This window comes from Melanostigma gelatinosum (genome assembly GCF_949748355.1).
Source record: "Melanostigma gelatinosum genome assembly, chromosome: 16".
NCBI classification, from domain to species: domain Eukaryota; kingdom Metazoa; phylum Chordata; class Actinopteri; order Perciformes; family Zoarcidae; genus Melanostigma; species Melanostigma gelatinosum.
Genome location: NC_136649.1, coordinates 18,339,518 through 18,366,067, shown reverse-complemented (window position 1 = coordinate 18,366,067; position 26,550 = coordinate 18,339,518). Strand labels below are relative to the sequence as shown.

General features: G+C 47.7%; 1 protein-coding gene across 3 annotated transcripts; it reads right to left on the bottom strand.

Annotated features, from left to right (window-relative positions):
* Nucleotides 1-323: 323 nt before the first annotated feature.
* Nucleotides 324-26,550, bottom strand: eif2ak4 (eukaryotic translation initiation factor 2 alpha kinase 4). 3 transcript variants are annotated; one of them, XM_079287197.1, is made up of 39 exons: nucleotides 26,240-26,550; nucleotides 25,987-26,102; nucleotides 24,554-24,656; nucleotides 24,306-24,479; nucleotides 17,484-17,564; nucleotides 17,266-17,393; nucleotides 17,086-17,186; nucleotides 16,836-16,993; nucleotides 16,195-16,733; nucleotides 15,803-15,918; nucleotides 15,070-15,224; nucleotides 14,542-14,975; nucleotides 14,388-14,460; nucleotides 14,210-14,299; nucleotides 13,978-14,100; nucleotides 13,678-13,782; nucleotides 13,415-13,478; nucleotides 13,230-13,309; nucleotides 12,602-12,703; nucleotides 12,459-12,509; nucleotides 12,129-12,365; nucleotides 11,688-11,763; nucleotides 11,248-11,369; nucleotides 10,935-10,984; nucleotides 10,371-10,539; nucleotides 9,672-9,788; nucleotides 9,470-9,535; nucleotides 9,201-9,371; nucleotides 8,981-9,115; nucleotides 8,709-8,816; nucleotides 8,257-8,385; nucleotides 5,735-5,821; nucleotides 5,442-5,554; nucleotides 5,295-5,350; nucleotides 4,781-4,884; nucleotides 4,253-4,321; nucleotides 3,371-3,415; nucleotides 2,410-2,525; nucleotides 324-693 (listed from the first exon to the last, which is right to left on the bottom strand). In XM_079287197.1, exons 1-39 carry the CDS (start codon nucleotides 26,345-26,347, stop codon nucleotides 636-638), a joined length of 4,929 nt encoding a protein of 1,642 aa, XP_079143323.1. In that variant the 5' UTR covers nucleotides 26,348-26,550; the 3' UTR covers nucleotides 324-635. The 3 variants fall into 3 exon arrangements, with proteins under 3 accessions (XP_079143323.1, XP_079143325.1, XP_079143324.1); XM_079287199.1 differs by lacking the exons at nucleotides 24,306-24,479; nucleotides 24,554-24,656; nucleotides 25,987-26,102; nucleotides 26,240-26,550 and adding an exon at nucleotides 18,205-18,278; XM_079287198.1 differs by lacking the exons at nucleotides 324-693; nucleotides 2,410-2,525; nucleotides 3,371-3,415; nucleotides 4,253-4,321; nucleotides 4,781-4,884 and adding an exon at nucleotides 4,995-5,080.

Sequence of the window (26,550 nt, the reverse complement as noted above, 5' to 3'; positions counted from 1 at the left end):
AAACTTCAAGGTGAGGAAGCTCCTCCGGAAGGATCGATTAAGTAAACATTTAGGTCAGTTTCTCAGGCCTTGAATACGACAAACACCGCAACACGTTAGCCTTCAGACTACGCAGCGGTCGTGATATTTGATTTGAGATATTTTCACAACTTCTGTCTCCACTGAACAATACCACCATTTATAAGTATGAGTTGGAATAAGGACAAGCATTAGCTTACGAGATAACACTCAAGAAGCAGATCGTTAATCATCGGGCTGCAAATGGCGGCGTGATACTCCCGTGTACGACTAAGACGAACACAAAATCACAGCTCCATGTGGGAAAAGGTCATTTATTACAACTATCCATCAATTGCTAATAACAAATGTAAAATGTTTGCCTTTGTGACACATAATCTTCAGTAAAAAAAACATTTTTCACCTTCCAATAGTTCTATTAAGGCAATAAAGTCAGGTAGTCGTCGAGTCAACGCTGGGCTGAAAAACATGGCGTCTTTGGGTCTGTCGCTTTCCAAAAAGAAAAGCGATGAGTCTGTCAGACTTCAAGCTGTTTCTGCAGGTCCAAGGATGAAAAGAATCGTCTCTGGGAGAGCACTGAGCCTCAAGCACAGCGGGCCAGCGCTACCTCTGGGTTTTCAGAGAAGGATCTTGTAGTAGTCGTCCTTGTAGCTGTACAAGACCACCACAGCCACCCTGCAAGAGGAAAACATCCGTCTGTTACAAGATTAAAGCGAGCATGCGAGCATGTTGGCTCAAAGCGCACCACTGTGCCTACATAGAGCCTGAAGAGCTGCTAGCCTGGCTGAAGACTTGTTGAAACAGCATTGGAGAGACACGTCCTGCTCGCGGTACTTTTGGCTGAAAGGAGAAAGCTCAGAGACTTAGAAGCCCTCGGGATTAGATTAGTTTATGGTCTTACAGCAGCCAGGTGAATGCATGAGCCCTTTAGCTTACTCATCTGTGCCCCACCTTCGATGAAAACTAAACAAACGCATAACACATGCTGAATACAGACATTGTTGCCTCTGTGACGCTCATCTATCAGAAGACACTTTCTTTTTTTTTCCCAGACAGGAAATTAAAACCAACTGCTCTGGAGAGGCGGACGGGAAAGCAGAAAGAGAAGCTTTTGATTTGTTTTGTTCTTTGTTGTCGTTTGTTCCCATCTCATTGATGAATGAGAAACTCCTCTCAATCCCTCACAGGGCTGCTCCATAAGGGCACGCACGAGCGTCACAACACGACAAGCTCAAACACTGAGGAATTAGCCAGGGCGTTGAAGAAAAAACAAGGTTCTGCTGGGAAGCTTGGGAATATTAACCGCTCCGTCCACAACCACAGCAACGTTAACCCGCACCCCCCGTTCTGCAATCTCAGAGTCAATCAACTTGGGTGTTAGGAGACAGACGTTAGAAGCCCAAACAGGGCAAAGCCTTCTCCAGATTTCACATCAGGAAATGGGATCGGCGGAGGATTTGACGTTCTGCAAGGCAGTAGTTATCCGTATCAGCGCTCCCTTTGAAGCGCCGTCTGTCACCGTTGCACCTGGAGTGTGCGGGCTCGGTCGGAGCTTTGGAGTGACAGCTGCCCGTAAAAGGAAGTCCACCTTTTAATGTACCTTACTGTTTACCTCAGGTTTCATTTGAATAAAAGTAACGAGCCAGTAGTGGATGGAAACCAGCGGGGGGGAGACGGAGGGGTCTCCGGCTCATCTTTCACGGCGGCTCCCGCTGAGACGATGCGTCTGCAACCGTTTGTTCGGAAAATGTCGAAGCAGTGTCAAGTTCTTGCTGCTTCTTTTGAGGAGGAAAACATTTTTACACTAAAGACGAGGCGGCGCTCCTGAAAGCTTTGATAGTGTTTTACAAACGATTAGATTCTTGTCCCTTCTCTTAGGGAACAGTTTCTAATTACCAAATGTAATAAGTGTCGTTAACTTATTCAAATAATTCAACTATGTTGGTCGGTCGGTAGTACCACCACTTTGGCCCTGTTGTGAACATCTCAACACCAACTGGATGGATTGCCGTGATTCCCAACCTCTCCACTAGAACCACCAGCAGGGTAACATTTCGGGTTTTTCGTCATTTGTCTCAAGAACTATTGCTGAGATAAGATTGCAATGAAATGTGGTTCAGATATATATGATGCCCAGAGTACAATTCCTAATATTATCCCTATAATTCGCACTTATCTCTACATCTACCAGACGGATTGGCACAAAACTTTGTAGACACTCATGGTCCCCAGAGAATGAATCCTACCGACTTCGGTGTTCCCAGACTCTTTAGACTATTAATGATCTAGCTAGCTAGGCCTGGCAGGAAACATTGCTACTTACTTTGATGATAACGACACAAGTTATCAACAGTACAGGAACACACAAACACGGCAAAACAACCAACTCACTTTTTCATCATCTTTAAATGGTGGATCTCCTCGCAGATGGACTTCAGGTAGCGCTGCTTGGGGAGATGATTCAGCAAAGTCTTCACACTGTTGTTGAACTGCTCTTCGCTGTCAAACTGGAAGGAGAGAAATAAAAAGAGCAGCGGTTAATGCAACATAAGAAAGAGTGACAGCTCGGTGACAAAATGGTACATGCAATACAGAGACCAGTGACATCGAACAAAGCAGATTTCAGAACAGTTTCACTCGGTTTAAAGTTGGAGACGCCTCGCAGGGCGTCAGTCTCTTCATGTTCATGCCAACAGAAACGTAGACGACATCTTGAAGGAATAAACGGGGTTTTTCATCTGCAGCCTTGGAGTATATTTGTGCACGTCAAGTGTAGTGAAGGCACAAAGCTTCAGTGGGTTTACAGATTCCTGGGCTCTTTGTGCGACGCGGGGTAATTTGCCATAATTAAAACAGGCCTTTCCTGCAGGCCTGGCAATACGCACTGTGTACTGTCGTGTGTTTTCTCTGACACATGCTGAAGGGGGCCAGCTGTATAAGTGGCCTATTCATTTATGGTAGTGGCTTTTGCTTATACAACAGTGGCGTTCAGCTTTCTTCATGTTTCTTAGCACAGTATAATTTGTCTTTTATCTAACCTCTGCTCCGAGGAACCAGAGGTTTTATGAGAGCAGCCTTTAGTCACACCTCTAAAGTATGCCTTTTGTTAACTGTAGTCCGCATCTGTCCCATATGTGAGCCTTGTTAAAGGCTCTTGAGCAGATCTCCCTGGCTGTAGAGAAGGGCCGGGGTGTTCCCTCACTCCTCATCAGTACTGCAAGGAAGGAGGCGGGATTCCGTCTTCCTGTCTGGGATATTGACCTCTACTGGTCGTTCTTTCCACTCCCCTCATTAAGGATGTGGCCTTTTATTAACTCTGCAATGGTCTCGATGAAGCCAGTAAGGAACCAACCTCCAGAGACAGGAAGTTCACCAGCGTTTCCTTCTGCAGGTCCACCTGTGGGATGCAACACAAGCAGAGTTACACAAAAACACAATGGAGCCTCATCTCATGTTGCAACAATTCCACAATCGTATTCACAATCGAGCTAAAAATATCAACCGTCGCTCCCGCTGCCCAAACACTTGTGTAATTCTGTCAACAAGATAATCCATTCCACTCTTACAGAAAATGACTGATAATTTCACAATGCTCTCACCAGGCCTGAAAGCACTCAGAGTCCCTTTTACGGGAAGAGTCCAATGGCCTCCTGGGTTGATCATTGGAAAATGAGTTCTGCTCCAGTCTGACTGATGGACAAGCAGGCCGCTCACATGCAACGACGAAGACTCGCAGGCCAATGCGGCCGCTTGCCCAAATCAAGGTGATTGTGTTTCAATAACTTGTATTTACCGGTACTGTTGCGTCGCTGATGCAATCCAGACCGCAGCAGGGATGACAAATGTATTTGGAATATGCGGCGACATGGTGAATAAGACACTCCGGGATGATTTACTTTGAGAATATCTGGCCATAAATCTTCCAACGCAACCACAAATAAACACAATATGGCAGCCATTTACATCCCCCAAAATGACACGGTGACTGCCTTCTGTTTCGTGTTCATTGTTCTGTAGCGCCTGTAAAGGATTCGCAGCCCTCTCACCCTCCAGCAGGGGATTTTAGCACCAGGCAAATAACTATAAATGGGCTGTCCCCGTGAGGTTTGCGGTTTTAGCTGTCAAAAGCCCCGCTCTGTGATTTCACACATGAATTCAAGAGATAAGGTGGGAGAGCTGAAAGGGGGTAGCTGGGTTTGGGAGGGATAAAGGGGTCAACAAACACATGACTTACTGCCAGAACTTCAATGTCATTGCTCTTGTTCTGCCAATTGGTGCCGAGATTTTGTAATCTGGTTTGGATCTGAGAGCGAGAGAAACAAAGTAAGGAAGAAAGAAATGAAAAACAGTGGCAGACAATAATTGTTGTTGGCAGGATAGTAATCATCTTCAAAAGCACCAATGGCGATAAGCGGTAATTGCAGGTGTGTTTTTGGACACACACACGCGCGCGAGTTGAAGAGCGAGTCTGTGGTTGTTGTAAACCGTGTCACTAACTGTGCACCGCAGGCACAGTTTTTTAATACTGCAAATGCAAGTGTTTTCATCAACTCACCATTGTGTTACCACATCTGGCGATAGACAGTGACTTAACGGTCTTTTATTTAAATGAAAATCTTTAAGATTATGACTTAAAGTTTGATAACTACATTCTAGTATCTGAACCCAATCATCAAATGGAATAAAAAATCTGAACTGGTGGCAGGGGAAGCAGAATGCCAACGTACACGTGTGTGTGTGTGTGTGTGTGCGCATCACAAACCTGAGTGTCATAGCGTCGTCTAACACTCGAGGAAACTTTTTCCGGGCTGACGATGTTCACATTAATGTTCATGGTGCTGCTGCTGCCATGCTGTTCTGAAGAGCCTGGAGGCAGAAAAGGCACCGTTTCCACATTTGATCCAATCAGAAGGCTTTGTTTTACATTTACAATGTCCAACAGTTAAGCAATTTAATTGAACCAGTTTGCTGGCTACCTGTGTGCATGCCAGGAGTTGGTGTGAAATGTAACACTTCTATTGCCCAAATCATACGTCACTCCGGGTAACAACTCCGTTAAATGCTAGAAGTGGAAATGCAACACGAGGATCCATCATACTTTGCATATGCGGCATTGATGACAATATATTGAAATCGTCTTTAAAGCTTTCATCGCAGCCCTTTGATGGAGTCAAAGCACATCGATATACAAACAGAGGTGTGACTGTCTCATGTTGCAGAAAGACAGTTCCAGCTGTAACTAGAGGCTGACTGTAAAGAGTACGTGGTAATCATACCTGTGGTGTTGAGCAGTGATCCTTTAGGGTTCTGAGACATGCTTTCAGAGTTCTCTCTGCAGGGGCACAAGGACAACATTACATAAGAACAACCCCCTTACATCATGCTGACATCTGAGCAGCACATTAAAACCAAAATGTCTTTACCTGATGCTTCTTTCCTCAAGGAATTTGGTCCGACATTTCTGAATGATGTGGTCCACCAAGTCAGACTCTGGAATCCGTTTCTCCGACTGTCTGTCCTTCTCAAATGATTTGACCTGAAGACAGAAGATGACTTCACCATGTGCTGCTGGAGAAAACCATTCCATAATTCTCTCTTATCAAAACAGCTTGAACAGCATCGTAATCTGCAATGCTACTCGCAGACAAAAAAGGTACCTTCTTAAAATGTGCAATAACACTGCACAATGCTTTGCTGCACTATAGGGCTGGTTTACCTTCACATAGTGTCCCTCCTTGTCAGAGACCAGGACCATGCTGCTGATGCCGGCCAGGCGGCAGTGCTCCATCAGCGTCTCCTGAGACTAAACACAAAATGACAAAAGGCTGAATTACTAACGCGCGCGCGCACACACACACACACACACACACACACACACACACACAAAGTGGTGATTTAAGGGCGCAACTTGGCTGAACTGGGAGTTCATGAAAAGAAATCTTGTTGCAGTGGCTTGAAGATAACCTTTCCCCATGTTTTACTGTTGGGGCTTGAAGATGCGGCCAGAGGGCCAGTGGTGTGGGATACTGAAAACTGCCATGTCATTAATTACTAAAAGAACAACGAGTCAAGTTTGGTGTTTCAGTTGGAAAATCTTTTTAAAAATGAGAGCTCATTCTGGGGGGGGGGGGGGGGGGCATGCATGTTTGTGTCAGCCCAATTAATTCCCACCAACTGAAGCCCAAGAGTTTCATCTGGCTGCTCCGCTTGCCAAGCTAACTGCGGTGCAGAACAAACCCTTCTGTGTACTACAAGAGTGTGTGTGTGTGTGTCAATTTGCCTTGTCATCATGTAAGCACTAAAACTTCCTCTTTTCTTACAACTTTCTCATTGACAGAACAAATTAAGTCAAAGGTAAGCCATTGCCCGGTGGGCAGCTCTGGACCATAAGCTGACAGCATGTGGAAAAGGTTTGCCATATTTGGCTAATAAAAGCTAAAAGAGTGGAACCGTCTCCTGAGGATGAATTAAAGCTGCAGATTCAGGCCTGTTAAGAGGCCAGCATGTGAAAGGCGTTAACAAAAGTCTGGCGAGGGGGGGGGAGGAGGTCCGAACAAGGTGTTCTCACCCAACTCGCCACTGGTCAAGGCACAGCCTGCATACATAATCAAAAAATACAAACACACACACGGTTGACTACTTGGACATAATGACGCTTGTTTTTCAGCCAAAACCACAACCTTTCCTAAATGCTTCTCAGGACTTCTAAGAGGAAACGAAGGTGGCCAATCACTTATGTCCTGTGCCAGTACAAAAGACAATGAAGACCATTAAAGGCAAAACACTTGTCCATTGCAGACAATAGGTACCAAAGAGTAGAGGAGGAAAAAAGTATTTATATGTGAGCAGAGCCCTACACCAAGGAGGGCGTTTAGAGCAACACGCAAACACAAGGCTGAGATCAGTTTGTCACATAAACATGAAGAATGTGACAGAGGCATGGCATCAGGAGTTTTGGACCATAAGATAAATAACTTCACTTTGAAGGGACTGATGTCAGTTTGACTGCTCCCCTAACAAGAGCTTATTATACAAGCTTATTGGAAGCTTGTCTAACAGATGACGGAGTCGATTATTGCAGCAGTGACTCCGTGTCGTATTGTGCTAATATGGCCAGGGGGCCCTCTGGGATGTTTACTATTGCTGATGCTGTCACGATAAGTCTGTTGCCGACAGCTGAGGGGCATTTTCCCTGAAGAGCGGGAGTCAGGTGTTGCCCTCTGTAGGAGGGATGACGTTACTACAGGAGAAGAGGGAACTCGCCCATTTCACACAATGGTTACTTCCCATTCAGGGAGCTACAAAGTCAGAAAGGTGGTAGAGTTTTGACATACAACAAACGCGAGGGCTCAGTTATACATTCGTTAGTGTGTGAACACAATCAAAAGCAAAGCTTGAACAGCTACGTCCTCTATGCAGATTCCTTCCTTTCGCAGGTCCGGAAACAACAGTGAGGGAGTGACTTACTGTGAAGTGGACTCCGCTTCCTTTAGCTGAGCGGACTTCATGCTCGGGCCTTGATGGATTTTGCGTGACTAGGTTTGACGTGACTGCATTTTTGCAGCACTAACGCGTATTCTTTTATATTTTCAGTGATTCTTTCGCCATTTTTTGGCAACAAAGAAAAGATATGTATTGAATTTCTTAAGAATACATATAAAAGCATACGAGCACATTACAAGACTCATGATGAACTTCATACATCTGAAGACAATTTAATATATGCAGGTTCACGTTCATAGTTTAAAAAGTTGAATTGTGGACCAAGTCCAACACCTCATGTTCTTTTTCAACTGCCAGATCACAACTAAAGACATTTCATTGAACCACCTTTAAAAAAAAATACCATTTGGAGTTTTTGACCACTATAACATCTTGTGCACCAAATAATATATTTCAAATTGTTTTGTCATTACTGCACCAAGAAATGGAGCAACGCACCAGCAGAGGGGAACGAGTCAACAGCTAGCACGAACACACTGATGCAGTGCTTGAAAACGTTCAACACAGTGGACGCTCTGCAAATGATGTACGAGAAAGGAAAAGCAATCAACACTTTTGTAAGACTTCAAGGATACACAAACATTTTTTTGGTGGAGAACTCAGAGTGTAAACATAACTTTGTTTGTTTACAATAGAACTCCACAGAGCACTGTTAAATCAAAACCGCCTTGCTATGATGCACCACCCTGAACACATTCAGAGTATTTAAGCAGGTCTGTCAGGCCGGCCGCTCACCTGTGAGACATCGTAGGCGATGTCTGCGGAGACGCCGGTGCTCCACAGCTTCTGGACAACGTTGATGGCTCTGGACATTGAAGAATGTCCGACTGGAACCACCAGCACATCGCAGGAGCTCACCGATGGCTGATGTAAAAGAAAAGTTAAAAAAACTGTAAACTCTGAATGATGCCGTGAACTGAAGTAAATACAACTCTCGTTATTCGAGGCCTACACACATCATTTCACATTCTGAAGATGGAAGATAGAGAAAATGATGCACCTGCAAAAATAACTCCATGGCGTCAAGAGCCACTGTGATCATAGTCATTAACGCGTTTCTAAAAGTGTCTGTGTGGCAGCAAACTGCTGTAATAGGGCATCATTAAATATGTAGCCGTCTGCTGCTCCTTCATCACAATAATTAGAAATGCCAGATCCCAGTGTGAGTGCGTGTGTGTGTCTCTCACTGGCTCCTCCATGTTGGCTATAGCAGCACAGACTTTGTCCAGGGCCACACTGGCCCCGACTGCAGAGGGCGCCGGCACTGTGGAAGCTGGCCCTCGAAACTCCAGGATCTAGCAACACAGAGAACAAAGCCTAGAAACGCATCACGTAGACTGCATGACCAACGCTGCATCATGTGGAATTAATGGAATAGAGACAGAAGAGCTACATGTGAGATAGATGATTATTGTATGAATAGGTGCAGGTTTTTGTCACGGCTTGACAGAAAACCTACCAAGTGGTCATAGCGTCCTCCAGCAGCCACTATATCCGGCACAATCCGCTTGCGTTTCCTGATGAAAGCCACGAACTGGAAGATGACCCCAGAGTGATGCTGCACCTTGTACACCAAGCCTAAGTTGACCACCACCTATGGAGAGAATACATGTGTAAAGAGGAGAACACATACACAGCGGCTCTTCTCTTAACATCCATTTACCCAGAATCCAAATCACCTGCAGTTTAACTCCAAGTCTGCGCAGCAGCAATGTGAGCTCCTCCAGATCCTTGAGGCCCTGCTTGGCCAGCTGGGTGACGGCGGTCTTCTGTTTGGTGAGTGATGTCAGCAGTGGCGCCAGGTCCTGCAGATTCCCCTTCTGTTCTATGTACTTGAACAGCGTCTGCAACTTGACGCGACAGAGGAGAGCGGTTTACGAGCGAGCGCAAGTTTGCTGCCGCGGGGCTGATTATTTTCACAGGAGGTTCCTGCACCCGGTGGACTTACGCTGTTGGTCGCCAGTGAAAAGTTGCAGAACTTCGCCTCCACCTCACCTTTGGTCAGCTTTTCGCTCTGGAGAAAATACAGAAAAGGAATGTTACCACTGCTATATTTAGTAAGAACACCATGATACACGTTCATACCAGCATATCGGCAACAGTCACGCAATGTGAGTAACATCTGTGATGCACGTGTGAACTGCACTGACCACGGCGTCACACAGGATCGTGGAGGCCTGGCTCAGTTTGTCCTCGGGGACTCCGCTGTGGAGCAGGATGGCCTTGAACAAGCTGGTGTGGTTCAGGTAAATGTTATAGTTCCTTTCCTGCGGTCACAAAAGCACACGCAAACACACCTTTAACCCTCTCCGCTGCAATTACAGTCAAAACCGAGAGCACTACTGTGCGACGGGCACCTCAGAGAGTAATGACTGTTGTGTCCGGCTGCCCTCTCATTCTATCGGACTCACGTATTCTTAAAAGCTTTTACGCAAAGAGCAAGATCAGAAACAGGATCTATGAGGGATGAACCAGAGGCCAGACTCTGGGTTGACTGGGTTCATGCAAGGAGAGCTGCGACTGGACACACGAAGCAACACTGGGATGTGTGGACAGGAAATGGATTGTACCGGGCGGCAGGGAAGGAAGTGGACAAAGCTGTGCAGAACAGATTTACTATGCAAATAATAAATATGGTGTCAATCTGTCAGGCTTAGACATACTTTGGTACGTTAGGAATGTGAGTGGGAAGTGAAAAGGGAAAAAACAGGACAGGTTGCGACTATGGCGTCCGTAGGAAAATAAAAGAACAATGATGCATCCGATCCATCGACTAACTGCTCTGAATGTGAATCAAGACGAGGCAGCGCAGCACAAACTGTCATTTAAATACAGGTCGTTCATGTAACCTGGAGCACGGGGAACTCCTGGACTATTTCAGAGATGGTGTAAATGGTCTCGGCATCAGGGAGCAGGCTGTTGGTGACGGGTGTGATGATGTCAAAAGCACACTCCAGCAGCTCCCTCGGGTGCGCACGATCCAGCTTCCTGGGGCGGAACACGCGCTCGATGCTGTACCTTCAGATTAAAAGAAACAGAGACAGCCGTGTTTATTCTCAACATGAATGTCTGAACTGTTTAACTTGGTGGTGAATTCACTGAATAATATCAAAAAAATATGTATCATCCTTTATTTGTTGTTACATAATATTGTTAGACACAGTTTGTCAGCCGTATCACAAAAACATCACCGAAGCGCAACTACAAAAAGGTAAACAAACCTTTAAGTAAAAAGTTTGTTATTTATGCACAGCTACTAACATAGTGTCCTAACATAAGAAACAATACCAATAAGTTAGTGACATATAAATGCTTATTTGCGAGACCATTTCAAAAAGAGATTTTAGCAAACTAATTATTATCATTGTAAAAGGACGATCGATATACAAATGTGTTAGATCATTTCACTTTACCTCTTCAGATGCGTGATATTATTGCGAGCGACGAATCTTGAAAACGCCATCTAAAGTACAAAGAGTTGAGACATTGGGTGCACACACACACACACACACACACACACACACACACACACACACACACACCGGGCTGTAATCAATCAGTGTGTGGAAACAACCGTTTAGTCCTCAGGGTTTCCTGAAGTAGCAGGACCTCAAGGCGGCTGCTGATTGCAGCCTCACACTCTGTGTGTTTTGCATGTGTTGATACAAATTGGTGTATAATTGGTGTTCGCGTGCAAGTGCGCCTATGCGCATGCGTTGGACTCACGCGGAGGTCATAGGGCAGTGTAACCAGCATTCCGCTGTGGTCCATGAAGCAGGCCAGCTCACTGCCATCGTACAACTTCCTGTTTCTAGGGAGGAGCAGCGGTGTCTGGAGACGCACCGCACCTGAAAACAAACACAGCGTATTACTGCAACATCTGCATGAGATAGCATAACCTTCACCCCGAAGGAGATGATGCACGAGAGCAGATACAAACCGAGCATAAACGAATAAGCTCAGCTGGACATCGTCAGCAGCGTGCGCTAAAAACAATACCAGCACCTGCACAGAATCTGCGCTGCCCAACAGTGCACTTATTGTTTAGCTGCCACACACTGGAGCAGAAAAACGGGCTTGCAGCGGGTCAGGAGTCCAAAGGGTTCGCAGTGGAGAGTCAACAGAGACTCACACGCACCCTCACCAAACAAGCGTAGTGTACTCACCATGCTTCTTGAAGATCCTGGTGATTGTTTCATACACATGCTGCTGCAATTTGGCAGCGTTGAAGCTGAAGCTGCCCTAAAGGGAGACCAAACAAACAGCCTCTGTTAGGGATCAGGAGACATCGATTAAGCACTACCAGACCTTCTGCTGGTCGGTTATACAGACCAGATGAGCGAAGGAGCACTGAGGTGTCGGTGCAGCCGTTCATATGTCCGCAGTGACATCTTCAGGTAGAGAGGGGAACAGCTTGCAGAGTACATGAAGTGTCTTAACTAAATGTCAGACACACGACCTTCTCTCTGGTCTAAGTTTTGACTTCCTTATAAACCACACATGCTTTATTTAAGCAAACACAAAGTATTATGTTGAGTCCAGCACAGAACTGGTACAATATGGTCTCATGTAAGACAAATAAAACACAGCTGAAGCAGAAGCCATACCTTGTGTAGGTCTATGTCGTAGGTGTAATCCATGACCGGAGAGGTGTTCTGGGCGAACAGCTGGCCGACCATGTTGCGGTAGGCCTTGCCGTTGATATTGGCCATGGTGTGCTGCAGCACCTCGTGCAGCTCCGAGTCCTCCATCTGTGGGGGGGGTAGCAGTTCACTCTTCAGCAGCTCCTGGGCGGTGGGCCGTAGGGCCGGGTCGTGGTTCAACAGCCACTCTATCACTTTCCTCTGATAGATGCAAAGAAGAGATAAAAAGATCATTAGACTGAGAACACAGAGGAAAAAGATTCCTGTCAAAAGGTTGTGCTGCAGCGTCCTCACCTGTGTTCCTTGCTCATACGCAGGAAAGTCCTCGGGGATGACCATGGGCTCCTGCAGCGTGAAAAGAGAGGAGGTAAGCAAAAAGGACTCAGGCACCCTAAATTCCCTGCATGGATTGCTGCAAGTCCTGAATATGGACGCACCACACGTAGCTGGCTCAGCACAGAGATGCGCTCGGCACCCGTGGTCATGGGCCGGTAGGACATCTCAAACAGGATGATGCCCAGGCTAAACAGGTCAACTTTCTGAGGACAGAGAGATTGCATGATTATCAGACACTCAGCAACAAGTCACATGGAGGCAAATGCAGTTAAAGTCCCAGGGAAGCAGAAGTGAGTGTTTTTAGTTCCTGTACTGCGAGTATTCCCAGTCACACGGAGTATGTGAGTGGTGTAGTTACAAGAGGGATGAGCGGGTTTAGAATGTAAGCGTGGTACGGAGTTACAAAGGACTGTGGCTCCACACACACACACACACACACACACACACACACACACACACACACACACACACACACGCACACCTTGTCACTGAAAGTTGGAGAGTGACTGATGGATGTCATGATATTTTTGGTTGGTTCTAGCTTATGTAACACATCATATTTTGTTTCAAAGGGAGAAAAGATTCTTGGATTTTGATATCAATTTTGTTTTGCATGTATTGTAAAATAGTTGTGCTGTGGCAGGAGATGTGATCTAAAAAGGGGAAAAAGGTACATTTTTCATTTCATCTCAACTTTAAATTAAACGTGTATTTTAATCAGAATCTTACTTGGTTGTAGGTGGCTTTGGTGTTTCCCTGAACCTCCGGACTGACGTAGAGCGCCGTACCAACCATGCCAGTCATGTTACCTGTAGAACGGTGATGCAAAAGTAGCACAACGTGTCAGGGAAGAACGAGCATATCAGACAAAACAGAATCACACCGTGTGAATGTATTGTTCAAACTCTCTGCACCTGTTGGGTCGAGTTTGGCCATCACTGCTGAGCCGGTCTCCTCCACTTCAAATTGACCTGCAGCCTGACAACATTTTCATCCACTAGAGTTACACATTTTATCCAGATGCACAAGCTAGAATTTGGTTAACTATTAATAAGCTAAGCACTGAGACAATATTTCACACAAAAGCCTTCCCATTAACTCCACACTACGATCAGTCAGTGCAGCCCGTCAGCAGGGTGAAGCTGTTCACTGAGCACAGCGTTGGGGTGAAGCGTACCACGTTAGCAGGATGGTCTGTAGCCAGGCCAAAGTCCCCAATCTTCACGTGGTCCTGCGAGTCAAGGAAGATGTTGACAGGCTTCAAGTCCCTGTGAATCATGCCCTAACAGAGAGGAGGATGGATGAAGAGATCTGCTCGGTCACGGGTAACTGAAAACATGGCTTCCTTTTTAGTTCATGTTTTTGCCATAACCATACATAAAAACAACAGGGATTTAAGAACGAAAAACACATGGCTTGGATTTCTAAGTGTAATCGTTGATGTTATGGGACACATAAACACACACATATCAAACACCTGCTCGTGGATGTAAGCGAGGCCATCCAGTATCTCCCTGAAGAGTCTCCACAAGCGAGTCTGGTCCTGGTGCAGGCCGTGATCTATTGTGTCCCTTAAAGTGCTCTTTTCACAGTATTCCATCTGTCGGGAACAGAAAACATACATTAGATGTGAGACAGAGACCTCTAGTGGACAAAAAAATAAAATAAATAAATAAATAAAAAGAACGGCGCATGGAGGTGAAGCTTACTTGGATGTACAAGTAATGCGCTATAAGAAGGGGTCGATCCGAGTCGGTGCTCTCCGTGGTGTCGATCACCGGCATGTTGCTTGGCTCCACCTGCGAGAAGAAACTCCATCCGTTAGTCGCACCGTGCCCGACGCCGACATACAAAAACGAATGAATCATGAAGTGTAAATAATCAAACCTGTGAGAGCTCGTCTGTGCTTCCGTCGCCGTTGTCAAAGATGATGTCACTACTTGAGTCACTATCTGACGGCCTAAAAGAGAAGAAAATAGTGACGCATCCAGAGGTGAAGTCTTGCTGGATTTACTGCCACAGAAAAAAAACAAACACTTACAAAAAAGAGGCACCAAACACATCTTCGTCGTCGTCGTCATCCTCTTCATCACTCGACTGGTGCCTGCTACATTTGGCGCTAGATGACCTCTCGATGGTGGTGGACCACTCCACCGAGCTGGACAGGGCCAGAGGAGGCGCGGCGTCCTCCGCGTCGTCGGCGAGGCCCAGCTCGTTGATGCGCTGCGGAGGCTCTTTGCACTGAGGCGGCTTGTCGGAGGCGCTCCAAGCCTCGGAGCTGTCGGAGTTGCTCAGCAACCCCAACGAGGGCTTCTCGTGCCGCTCGATCCACGCGTTGTAGTAGCGGACGATGTTCTCATGGTTGAGGCGCGAGAGCAGCGTCACCTCGCCTTTGATCCGTCTGAACTGTTTACTGGCCGGGTTGACCAGGATGCGCTTCACAGCGTAGTTGCAGCCGTCCAGGTTATTCTGAACCTGGAGATGCAGGACAGGGAAAGTGGAAGAAACAAAGTGTAAAAATCTTCTCCCGTTAAAGCTAGTGGGTCAAAAAAGAAAAGAAAGAGCCGACCTTAATTACAGCGCCAAAGGCTCCCTTTCCTAGAAGCTGGAGTTCCTCGAACTCATTGAAGTAGCGAGAAAACTGCCTCTCCATCCCAGAGCTGAACGGAGCGTTGAGGAGGTGGCTCCGTGGGATGACGGATGATGGAAAGTCTACGGCAGGATCTGAGATGACAAAAAAAAAAAAAGTGACACGCTATTGGATTCCCTTTCTCATTTATCAATTTCTAAACAGCTTTTTTTTTTTGTATAACATCACAAACTTGGGGGGTGGGATCAACTCCCTCTTCTTTACACTGTATACACTTACTGTAAAGAATAACAGAAACACCTGTACAAAGTAATGTCATACAATTACCCTGCTATACACACACTATTGCTGAAGTCAATTCAATTAGTCCTCAAAAAATGTGTACGCAACAATTCCGCAAACAAACATTTACTTTGCTCCCACCTTCTCAAATGTACCGGTAAGTATTTGCTGCTTGGTGAATTGAACTGTCCATTGCTCTTTAAAGACGTCACCGTGCTTATTGCGATGCACGTTTTTCGCTAAGTTCTAACATTTTACAGACTAAATGATTGTACGATTCAGTTTTTCTGGAGAAATCCGGAATTTATTTGTTTGCTGACTCAATTTTAGGATAATTTAGTTGAATTTGTGCTTTCATTTTACTGAATCTTCAAAAAGGTGTTTCTAATATTTTGTCCGCCTCATTTCCACATCGTGACGGGTATATCACCTTCTGAGCTGGCATCCCGGTGCTGTGGCAGGTTTTTCGGCGACGGAGGCTTGAGGAAGGAGTGGTCTAAAAGCTGCTGGGCCGTCCAGCGTTCAGCATCGTTCAGGCACACACACCTGTGACAAAGACACGCACGGCATAACGGTTCAACGGTAGAACAGGAACACTCACGTCTACGGTGTGAATCCACATTGTGCTGGTGCTCTGCTACAAAGCAGACACATTGCAAATCATTGCAAATTATGATCGAAATGAAATCTATGTAAAAAAAGAACTTCATATGAAAGAGCCAGCAAAGCAAGTCGACAGATTCCATTTGGACTTATGGTCGAACAAAATGAATCCCTGGTGTTCTCCTTTAAGAAGCTGGTGAGGTATCCATCCATACATACTTGTGGAGGAAATCCTGGAAGTCAGCAGGCAGGCTGGCTGGCACCGTCACTGGGTACTCCTGCATCTCTTTCCCCTGACTCAGAGCCAGCAGCATCAGGCCCAAGTCCCACACGTCACCTTTCTTGCCCGTCTTCGTCGGCATCGCCGTGTCCTCTGAGAAACGCACGTGGGCTTGCTCAAAAATGTCTTCTTTGCACAGGTCGGAGAATCTCTTGGATAAGCTGTAATCGGTCAGGCGGACGTTGCCCTCGGAGTCCACCAGCACGCTGGAGGCCCCCAGCTGTTTGTGCACCACGGAGTTGGAGTGAAGGTAGTCGAGAGCGGCCAGCAGCTGGGCCGTGTAGTGGCACAGTTTATCCATGGGGACCGGTGTGTGGGCGGTGAGGCTTTGGGTCAAGCTGATGCCGGCCACATGCTCCACCAGCAGGTGAACCACGAGGCAGTCCTCCTTCTCAGTGGAGCTCATCGCCATGTAGCGCACCAAGTTCGGGTGATCCAGCCGCAGGAGGGAGTTGAACTCATTTTCTGCCCCGTGGATCTACACAGGAGGTATAGCATTCCAGAAGAAGTTATCCTCGGTCAAATACATTATTTAACCACTCATTTCTTAATGATAATACCTGGTTCGTTCTCTACTTGCCTGCTTTTTGCAGTTCTCAATCCTCCCTGTCTCCTGGCTGGTGAAGAACTTGCCCATCTTGTTGTTCCAGCGAAGGGACCACTCGTAGATCACAGCAAAGTCTCCCGAGTTTGCCTCAAATCCATAATAAACGCTACGCCGGAGCCTCTCGCTTTCACCTGTCAGTGTCATGAACACAGGTGTAAATGTACAAACAGGCTACCAGGGTGGACTAAGCAGACGTTTGCACCAGACCGGCTGCAGCTCTCACCTAAGCTTTTCCCTCTGTGGACAACAAGCTCTCCAAAAGTGCTGCTGGAGAAGTGAAGGAGCTCTTGCGACCGAGGGTTGTCTTCATTAACCGTGTCACGTCTGGGAATACGGACACAACTTTAAGCATCATTACAGTGTTTCTTCAACATGAGGAGAAGCAGTTGGTGTCGCTGTGTACCTGTGGCGTGTATTGGAGGTAGTCCGTCGGCGGCTAGCCGCAGCTTTCTTGGCCTCGATCACTTCAGGAGGAGCTCCACCGGAGCTGGGTGGGCTCTTCCCTAGAGGGGAGGCGCTCTCAAGTCGCTCCTGTGAATATAAACATCCCAGGTGAGCTAATATGAGTTGATTCATGTTTTACTGCTTTTCTGTGGAGATCAGTGGGAATAGTGCAGACACCTGTTTGGCGATTTCCTTTCTTCTTTTTTCCCCCCGTTTCTCCTCCTCTCTTCTTTGGATTTCAGCCATGATCTCTTTTTCCTACAAAAACAAACAATACCTCAGTTAACTTCCTGTTCTGATGGAACTTCTGGCAGATGTTGTGGGTTCGGTTGTTTATCAAAATACCCACGGGATACATCATTTTTCTGTATATTTATTGTATTTACAAAAAATTGTATTTAGATCCGTTACATTGCAAGTGTAGTATTTCTGGGGACTTGTTTTTTTTTTTTACCGTATATATATATATATATATATATATATATATATATATATATATATATATATATATATATATATATATATATATATATATATATATATATATATATATATACATATATACATATATATATATATACATATATATATATATACATACATATATATATACATATATATATACATACATATACATATATATATACATATATATATACATATATATACACATATATATATACATATATATATATACATATATATACATATATATATATACATATATATACATATATATATATACATATATATACATATATATTGTGACAGCCCCCGGGGTGGCAAGGGGGTTTCACGACAACACGGACCAATAAACACAACCAGTCGGTAGATAAATGGTGCAAGTGAGGTTTTTACTGAAGATAGAGAGTGGATAGAGGTAGGATAGACACTCAACAATACACTGTCCGCTTTCCAGAGGGATGGTCGGGGTTCACTTCCACGGTTCGGTGCACAACGGGTATTCCTCATACGGTCCAGGGCGCGGGCAGGAGCAGGGTAGTCGTACAGGCAGGGGTCGGGAGCCGGGCGGGTAGTCAGACGTTCCAGGGTGATCAAGGGGTAAGCCAGTTGTCTCCAATGCGTTTGCTGTGTCTCCGTCTCTTTCCACTCCTACTCTCTCCTAGTTTCCTGTGTCCGGGGCCCTTTTATAGTCCCCTCCTCCTCCTCCGATAGGGTGTGGTCGCTCCCTCGGCTCTCCTCCTCAGGTGTTGCTTGTTTGGGCTGATGGTGGTTTGGCGCTCTTTTCCACTCCCTGACATGGGGCTCCGCCTCCATGTCCGGCAATATCGTCCCTCTACCACTTCTCCTCTGAGGTTGCCCCTCCGGCTGCCACATACCCCCCCCCTTAAATCCGACCTGGGGGGAGGACTGCTCCAGGAACCTAGGGCGTCCCGTCTAGACAGGGCGTCCGCGTTTCCATGAGCGGCCCCGGATCTGTGGACAACAGAGAAAGCATATGGTTGAAGGGATAAAAACCAGCGTGTGACCCGGGCGTTATTGTCTTTTGAACGGGACATCCATACCAGGGGGGCGTGGTCCGTGACCAGGGTAAAGTGTCGTCCCAGCAGATAATATTTCAACTCCCCCAGAGCCCATTTGATGGCCAAACACTCCTTCTCGACCGTGGCGTATCTCGTTTCTCTCGGTAATAATTTTCTGCTTACGTATGTGATCGGGTGCTCCTCTCCATCCCTCAGCTGGGACAGGACGGCACCCACCCCGGTCTCGGAGGCATCTGTCTGTACCACCAATGGTTGCGTAAAGTCCGGGGTCACCAGCACTGGTTCAGAACAGAGTACTTCCTTCAGCTTCTCGAAGGCGTCCTCGGTCTCTGCCGTCCATACGATCCGATCTGGCAGCCGGTTTTTTGTTAGGTCCGTCAGGGGTGCTGCAAGAGCAGAGAACTGGGGAACAAACCGTCGATAGTAGCTAGCTAGCCCAATAAATGCTCGTACCTGTTTCTTTGTGCGGGGGCGGGGCCATTCCCGGATCGCCTCGACTTTCCCTACCTGGGGCTTGACGCAGCCGCGGCCGATGGTGTACCCCAGGTAGTCAGCTTCCCGGAGGCCGAGGCGACATTTCTTGGGGTTGGCTGTCAGCCCCGCCCCTCGCAGAGCTTTCAGGACGGCTTCCAGTCTTTGGAGGTGAGCCCCCCATTCCTCCCCGTGCACGACGATGTCGTCCAGATAGGCTGCCGCGTATTCTCGATGGGGACGTAGTACCTGGTCCATCAGTCTCTGGTACGTGGGGGGGGCTCCGTGGAGACCGAACGGCAGCCTCTTATAGTGGTACAGTCCCATGGGCGTAGTGAAGGCCGTTTTTTCCCTGTCTTCGGGGGCTACTGCCACTTGCCAGTAGCCTTTAGTCAAGTCGAGGGTGGTGATGTATCTGGCCCTCCCGATGCGCTCTATCATCTCGTCCACCCGGGGCATCGGGTAGGCATCGAATTTTGAGATGGCGTTGAGCTGCCTAAAGTCATTGCAGAACCTGACCGAGCCATCGGGTTTCGGAACCAACACTATAGGGCTGCACCACTCGCTCGTCGAGGGTTCGATGATGTCGGCCTCCAGCATACTCTGTACCTCCCTCTCTATCGCCCCCCGGCGGGCTTCGGGGATGCGGTACGGCCTTAGCTTCACCTTCTTCCCGGGCTCGGTGATTATCCGGTGTTGCACCAGTGTGGTGTATCCGGGGTCCGGGGAGAACACGTCCCGGAACCGATCCACCATTTCCCGGACGTCCTGCTTCTGCCGGGGGGTCAACTCTTCTCCCACGGGTACCTCGACTGGCTCCGTTTTTCCTGGGAGGGTAGAGAGAGAGAAACAGAGCATGGCATCCCTACGCACCCATTTCTTGAGCAGGTTCACATGATAAACCTTCGTCGGGTGCCTCCGACCTGGTTGCCGGACTCGGTAGTTTACCGGCCCCACTTTCTCCATTACTTCATACGGCCCCCTCCATCGGGCTAGAAACTTACATTCCGCCGTGGGTACCAGGACCAACACCCGATCCCCTGGGTTAAACACTCGGGGTTGGGTTCCCCGGTTGTACACGCGGGCTTGGGCCGCCTGTGCCTCGGCCATGTGTTCTCGGACGATGGGCCAGAGGGATGCCATCCTCACCCTCATCTCCTCGACGTGGTCCACCATGGTGCGGTAGGGGGAGGGTTGGTGTTCCCAGGCTTCTTTGGCCAGGTCGAGTAGCCCCCGGGGTCGTCGACCGTACAGGAGCTCGAAGGGCGAGAATCCGGTAGATGCCTGGGGCACCTCTCTGATGGAGAACATCAGGAAGGGTAGCAGTTGGTCCCAATTCTTCCCGTCCTGGTCCATGGTTTTTTTCAACATTTTCTTCAGTGTCTGGTTGAATCGTTCTACTAGTCCGTCCGTTTGGGGGTGATACACCGACGTCCTCAGTTGGGTCACCTTCAGCATGCCACACAGATCCTTCATGATCCTAGACATGAACGGGGTTCCTTGGTCGGTGAGAATCTCCTCCGGTATTCCGACCCTGGAAAACAACATCACCAGCTCCCTTGCAATGCCCTTGGTGGCCATAGAGCGTAGCGGAATGGCTTCGGGATACCGGGTGGCGTAATCCACTATCACCAGGATGTACCTGTGTCCCCGGTTGGTCTTGGGTAGGGGCCCCACTAGGTCCATCCCGATCCTGCTGAAGGGGACGGTGATGATCGGCAGGGGCACCAGCGGGTTTCTGTGATGGGGTTGTGGGGCCACTTGTTGACATTCGGGGCAGCTCCGGCAGTAATCCTCCACGGCTTTTTTTATTCCGGGCCAGTGGAACCTGGCCCTCACCCTTTCCAGGGTTTTCTCCACTCCTAGATGGGCACCTAAGATATGGGAGTGGGCTAACTGGAGGACAGAGGGTATGAAAGGACGTGGTACCAGTAACAACCTGAGGGGGGCCCCGTCCTTTATTACTACCTGGTAGAGGAGCCCGTTATAAATGGAGAAATGTGTGGGAGGGAGGTCTCTTACCCCGTCCAGTGGTCGTCCGTCTACGGCGGCCACCTGCCGAAGGGCGTGGGCTAGGTTGGGGTCCTCCAACTGGGCCGTCCCAAACCTCCCTGTGAGGGGCCCGGGTAAGATGGGCTCCTCCGGGTCCTGGGGGAACAGCCCGGCCAGCTCCTCTTCTTCGAGGGAGGGGGTATCTGCCTCCTCGGGGATGGGTGGCGCCTCTCCTTCGGGCTCACTGGGGCTGGAGGGTCCGTCGTTCTCGACGGCTGTGGCATATACGTCCTCGGGGTTGGGTTGGGTGGCCTCCACCAACGCCCGGGCCACGGCACTGGCGACTCCTTCCGATAGGGGATCGGTGGAGATCTCCTCCCCCAGCCCACAGATGGCTTTCTTCTTGGACTTTCGGTGAGGGGTCGTACCTGGTTTCACCACCAGGCTGCGCCACAGCTCCTGGAACACGGGCAGGTCTCGGCCGACCAGCACCTCTACGGGGAGTCCTTCCACTACTCCTGCAGTGCCGACGTATCTACCCCTCGTCGTGTATATTTCGAGGGCGGTGGTGGGGTATTCGCGGGTCTCCCCATGGATGCACGTGACCGCTCGGGTGCCGGTTAGGAGCGGGTACTGAGCAAACGTAGGTCTCACCAAGGTAATCGCGCTCCCGGAATCCACCATCGCGGAGGCGTCGCGGCCGTTTACTTTGACCGGGGTGAGGGGCATGAGGTCCTCGTGAGTGGCCCAGCATCCGGTAATCAGTCCGCATGGGCGACTCCCCTCACTGGCCGTGGTCATGGGTGCGTCCTGGCGGTGAGGACATTCCCATGCGATGTGCCCGATCTCGCCGCAGTGGTAGCACCTCCTCTCTTCCGGTCCACCCGCCGGCCGACGTCGGGGAAAGCCTGGGGGAAAGGAGGGAGACACATAGGTAGTTTCCTCCGTTCTCATCTTTTCTTTGCGGGTGGACCCCTCCACTTTCGGGTTTCTTCCCCCACGCACTAACGCTTGTGCTGCGTGGTAACCCTCCATGATCTCTACCAGTTCCTCGAGGTTGCGGGGGTTTCTCTGGCCGGCCAATTTTTTTGCCTCATACGGGAGGGATCTGAGGAATTTGTCCATGACGACACGATCGGTGGGCGACACCTCGGTGGGCTCTGCGTGCAGCCAGGCCGTCGTAATCCTCTTGATCTCATGCATCTGGGCTCGCGGAGAAAGGGAGGTGTCATATGTCCATTCATGAAATCGTTGTGCCTTTAGTACCAGCGTGACCCCGCATCGCTGTAACGCTTCCGCTTTCAACACCCGGAAGTCAACTTTTCCAGCGCGCTCTAAGTCCTGATACGTTACTTGCGTTTCGTTGATCAAAAAGGGGGCTATCAACTCAGCCCAGTGCTCTTCTGGCCATTTTTCCCGGAGTGCCGTTGTCTGGAATATCTGAAAAAATATTTCCACATCGTCAGCTGCCGTCTGCTTGAGAAGGAAGCGCGCTGGGTTGGCTTTCTCCACGGTACGTTGCTCCTGTTGTGTCTGTAACATGCCCTTGATGTCACTTTGCATCGCCTCCGCGCGTTCGGTTTGTACCGCCATATACTGCTCCATGTGTACTTGCTGTTGGTATTGTTGTTGCTGCTGTGCTTGGAGGATTTGCATTTGTACTTGCATGGCTTGTTCGTGGCGTTTTTGGGTTTCCTGGTTGCTAGCGATTAGCCCCGCTAGCAGCTCTTGAAATGGCACCGGGGTGGCCATGCTTACTGGGTTGGTCGGTCTATCGGTCAGTGTTGCCAGAACCGGACTGTGCCCACGTTCTCCACCAAATTGTGACAGCCCCCGGGGTGGCAAGGGGGTTTCACGACAACACGGACCAATAAACACAACCAGTCGGTAGATAAATGGTGCAAGTGAGGTTTTTACTGAAGATAGAGAGTGGATAGAGGTAGGATAGACACTCAACAATACACTGTCCGCTTTCCAGAGGGATGGTCGGGGTTCACTTCCACGGTTCGGTGCACAACGGGTATTCCTCATACGGTCCAGGGCGCGGGCAGGAGCAGGGTAGTCGTACAGGCAGGGGTCGGGAGCCGGGCGGGTAGTCAGACGTTCCAGGGTGATCAAGGGGTAAGCCAGTTGTCTCCAATGCGTTTGCTGTGTCTCCGTCTCTTTCCACTCCTACTCTCTCCTAGTTTCCTGTGTCCGGGGCCCTTTTATAGTCCCCTCCTCCTCCTCCGATAGGGTGTGGTCGCTCCCTCGGCTCTCCTCCTCAGGTGTTGCTTGTTTGGGCTGATGGTGGTTTGGCGCTCTTTTCCACTCCCTGACATGGGGCTCCGCCTCCATGTCCGGCAATATCGTCCCTCTACCACTTCTCCTCTGAGGTTGCCCCTCCGGCTGCCACAATATATATACACATATATACATATATATATATATATACACATATATATACATATATATATATACACATATATACATATATATATATACACATATATACATATATATATATATATATATACACATATATATATATATATATATACACATATACACATATATACATATATATATATACACATATACACATATATACACATATATATACATATATATATATATACATATATATATATATACATATATATATATATACATATATATACATATATATACATATACATATATATATACATATACATATACATATACATATACATATACATATATATACACACATACATACATACATACATACACACACACGATTTATTAATTAGACGATGAGTTCTCTGCTTCGTATTAGAGGATAAGTGGCAATGATTTAGTTTCAATTCCACAGATAAGATTAGATTAACGTTTTTGGTCCCACAGAAGGAAATCCAAGATCCTTTGTGAGTGGGCCGGACGACTCAATTAGAAACATGAGCACCAAACCCCTAGATAACAGTAATCCGCCATTAAAGCCTTTTGTCCCTCTAAAGATAAGATAATCCTTTATTAGTCCTGCAGTGGAGAAGTTTAGAGGATTACTCACCATCTCCTCTTCCTGCTTGCGCTGCTTGTCCATCTTCTGCTGCTCCTCCTGGGCTCGTTTCTCCTCCTGTCTCCGGAGGTTCTTCAGCATCTCCTCGTGGAAGGAGCTGGACGGGGGCTTGTTGTGCTCGCTCAGGAAGCCCTGGATGTAGTCTGCTAGCTCGTAAATCATCACCTAGGTGGACAGGTAGGTAGGTCAACCGTAGCCTGTGTGTTCATTCACATCTGCCTGTCTGTGCATCCTCTCACCTCCCCACATCTCTCAGTCGCCAGCTTAGTGAGCTCACTCTGAAGGTTCTGGAGGTTTTCATTTGACAGACCTTTGGCATTATTGAGCTCCAGCTCTGGAGGCCTGTTTGTGTCACAAGACATAAATCACCAAGTGTGAATGATCACTGGTCAACACTGAGATGACAATGGATGTTTGTTCAGATTATGCCTGAGTCACCATCAGGCACATGGGGCTGTTGTCCTGGAATGTTAAAAGCCACAGTTTGGCCTGTGGAGAAATAAGCAGCATGTTTCTCATTTCTTACCAATCATGTGGGCTCACGCGGATAAACTTGTTTTGGGTAGTTAATAGTCATTAAAGAACATTATTGTCCAGGAGCCCTGAAACCTGCTAATCCAGCAAACACATTGACCCGAGCTGCAGTACAAGAACTTTGCCCGAATTAAATAGTCTAAACTTTTGATTTATATCTGGAACTATCTGCTCAAAACAAAATTAAACAAGATTATGAATCATTCACTCCCAGCTGTTGTCACTCGACTGTTGGCCAGTACCAGAAAAATGATTTAGGTGTAATACCCAGCACTCATAGGCACATCATTGAGTACATTCTTCTGTCCGTCAGTGGCTTTTTCTTGGAGTTTTTCATGGGCTTGCTGGTCATTGCATGATGTTGGATTTATAGACGAGACTAGAGCACTTGTCACAAGACAACTCTGTTTCACATGCAAAAGATTAAATTAAGTTTTAAGGCTGGGTGGAGCTCCATTTCTTGTGTTAAAACTTGCAAGTGTGAAACTATAAATAAACTTGACAATGCTGCTAACATCAGTTGTGCCACTTTAATGCTTCAAAGCTGCTGTTTTTTTTTGTTATTTGTTGCAACCAGAACACACAGTGGAGTCCAATAACATGACGACCTGCATTGTGTAGAAACAGTGCAATATTGTGAATATATGTGGAGGGGAAATAAGGGAAAAATACGTATCGAAAAACAATTAGGAATTGTTGAAAAAACTAAGAACTAAGAAAAGATTGCCAGAAGTATTGTCTTCAAATACAATGCAATTTAAAATCCAGCAGTGTCACCAAGTTATAATAATCCCACATTTTATAGATTTTTTGTTTTCTGAGGAATTTAATTTTGTGATTACCAAGAATAATGTTGAGTTGAGTGTAAGTTTTAAGTTTTAACAATGCATGTAAGTTGTTTACAGGGTATTAGAACAATATCCTCTGTTTTTAGAACTAGTTGTAGGGAGTCTTGGTATGTGCACAGCTAATGAATTAGAGCACTTCAGTTTCACATGATACATTGTGATATGAGGACGACGCTGGAGATGCATTACAGGAGTAGCTTGGTGAAAGAGACGTCCCTCACTACGTGTACCGTGCAGTGACAGTAATGGCCGTAGTCAACACATAGTAAAGCTCAGGGGTCAGTACTCACGCGTCTGGGTACGTGGGTGCGCATTTGACCTGCAAGTCCACAGTCACGTAGCATTCCTGTCCACTGTTCAGCCCGTTGGGCCGCAGACAGAGGTGCACCTCTGGAGGCCTTTTAACCTGAAAATACAGCCAACGGAACCACCTCGGATAACTACAAGTGACATTCTTAGTGGTCATGTGTCAACTCCCCCCCCCCCCACCAAAAAAGCTCACTAAACGCCATGCATTCCGCCAACACCTCTAGCTGACGTTACCTTCCACGGGTCGTTGTTCCGCAGATCCCGGAAATCATCTCCAAAGATAGACGCAAGAGCCTCGAGCTCGTTCTCCTGCTGGACCGCGTAGTCGTCTGTCCTGCTCATTCTTCTGCCTTCAACTACATGGCGGTCCTCCCGTCCTGTCACACTCACAGCTGTCAGAGAGAAGGAGGAAGCACAGCACGACGCCGCTCCACTCCTCTCTCACTTTGTTAACATGGAACTTCAGCAGAAAGTCACCTCGCCGTCTTTACACAACTCAGCAGTGGCTAATTGACCACACGACAGAAGACAGGCGAACCACAACA

What these genes read in the sequence shown, in the direction of transcription:
- eif2ak4 (XM_079287197.1), bottom strand. Translation starts at nt 26,347, where the DNA reads ATGAGCAGGACAGACGACTACGCGGTCCAGCAGGAGAACGAGCTCGAG. An exon ending in CAGGATCTTCAAGAAGCATG is followed by an intron (nt 11,370 to 11,687) that starts GTGAGTACACTA and finishes GTTTGTTTTCAG; the next exon opens with GTGCGGTGCGTCTCCAGACA. An exon ending in AATATCACGCATCTGAAGAG is followed by an intron (nt 10,540 to 10,934) that starts GTAAAGTGAAAT and finishes TTTAATCTGAAG; the next exon opens with GTACAGCATCGAGCGCGTGT.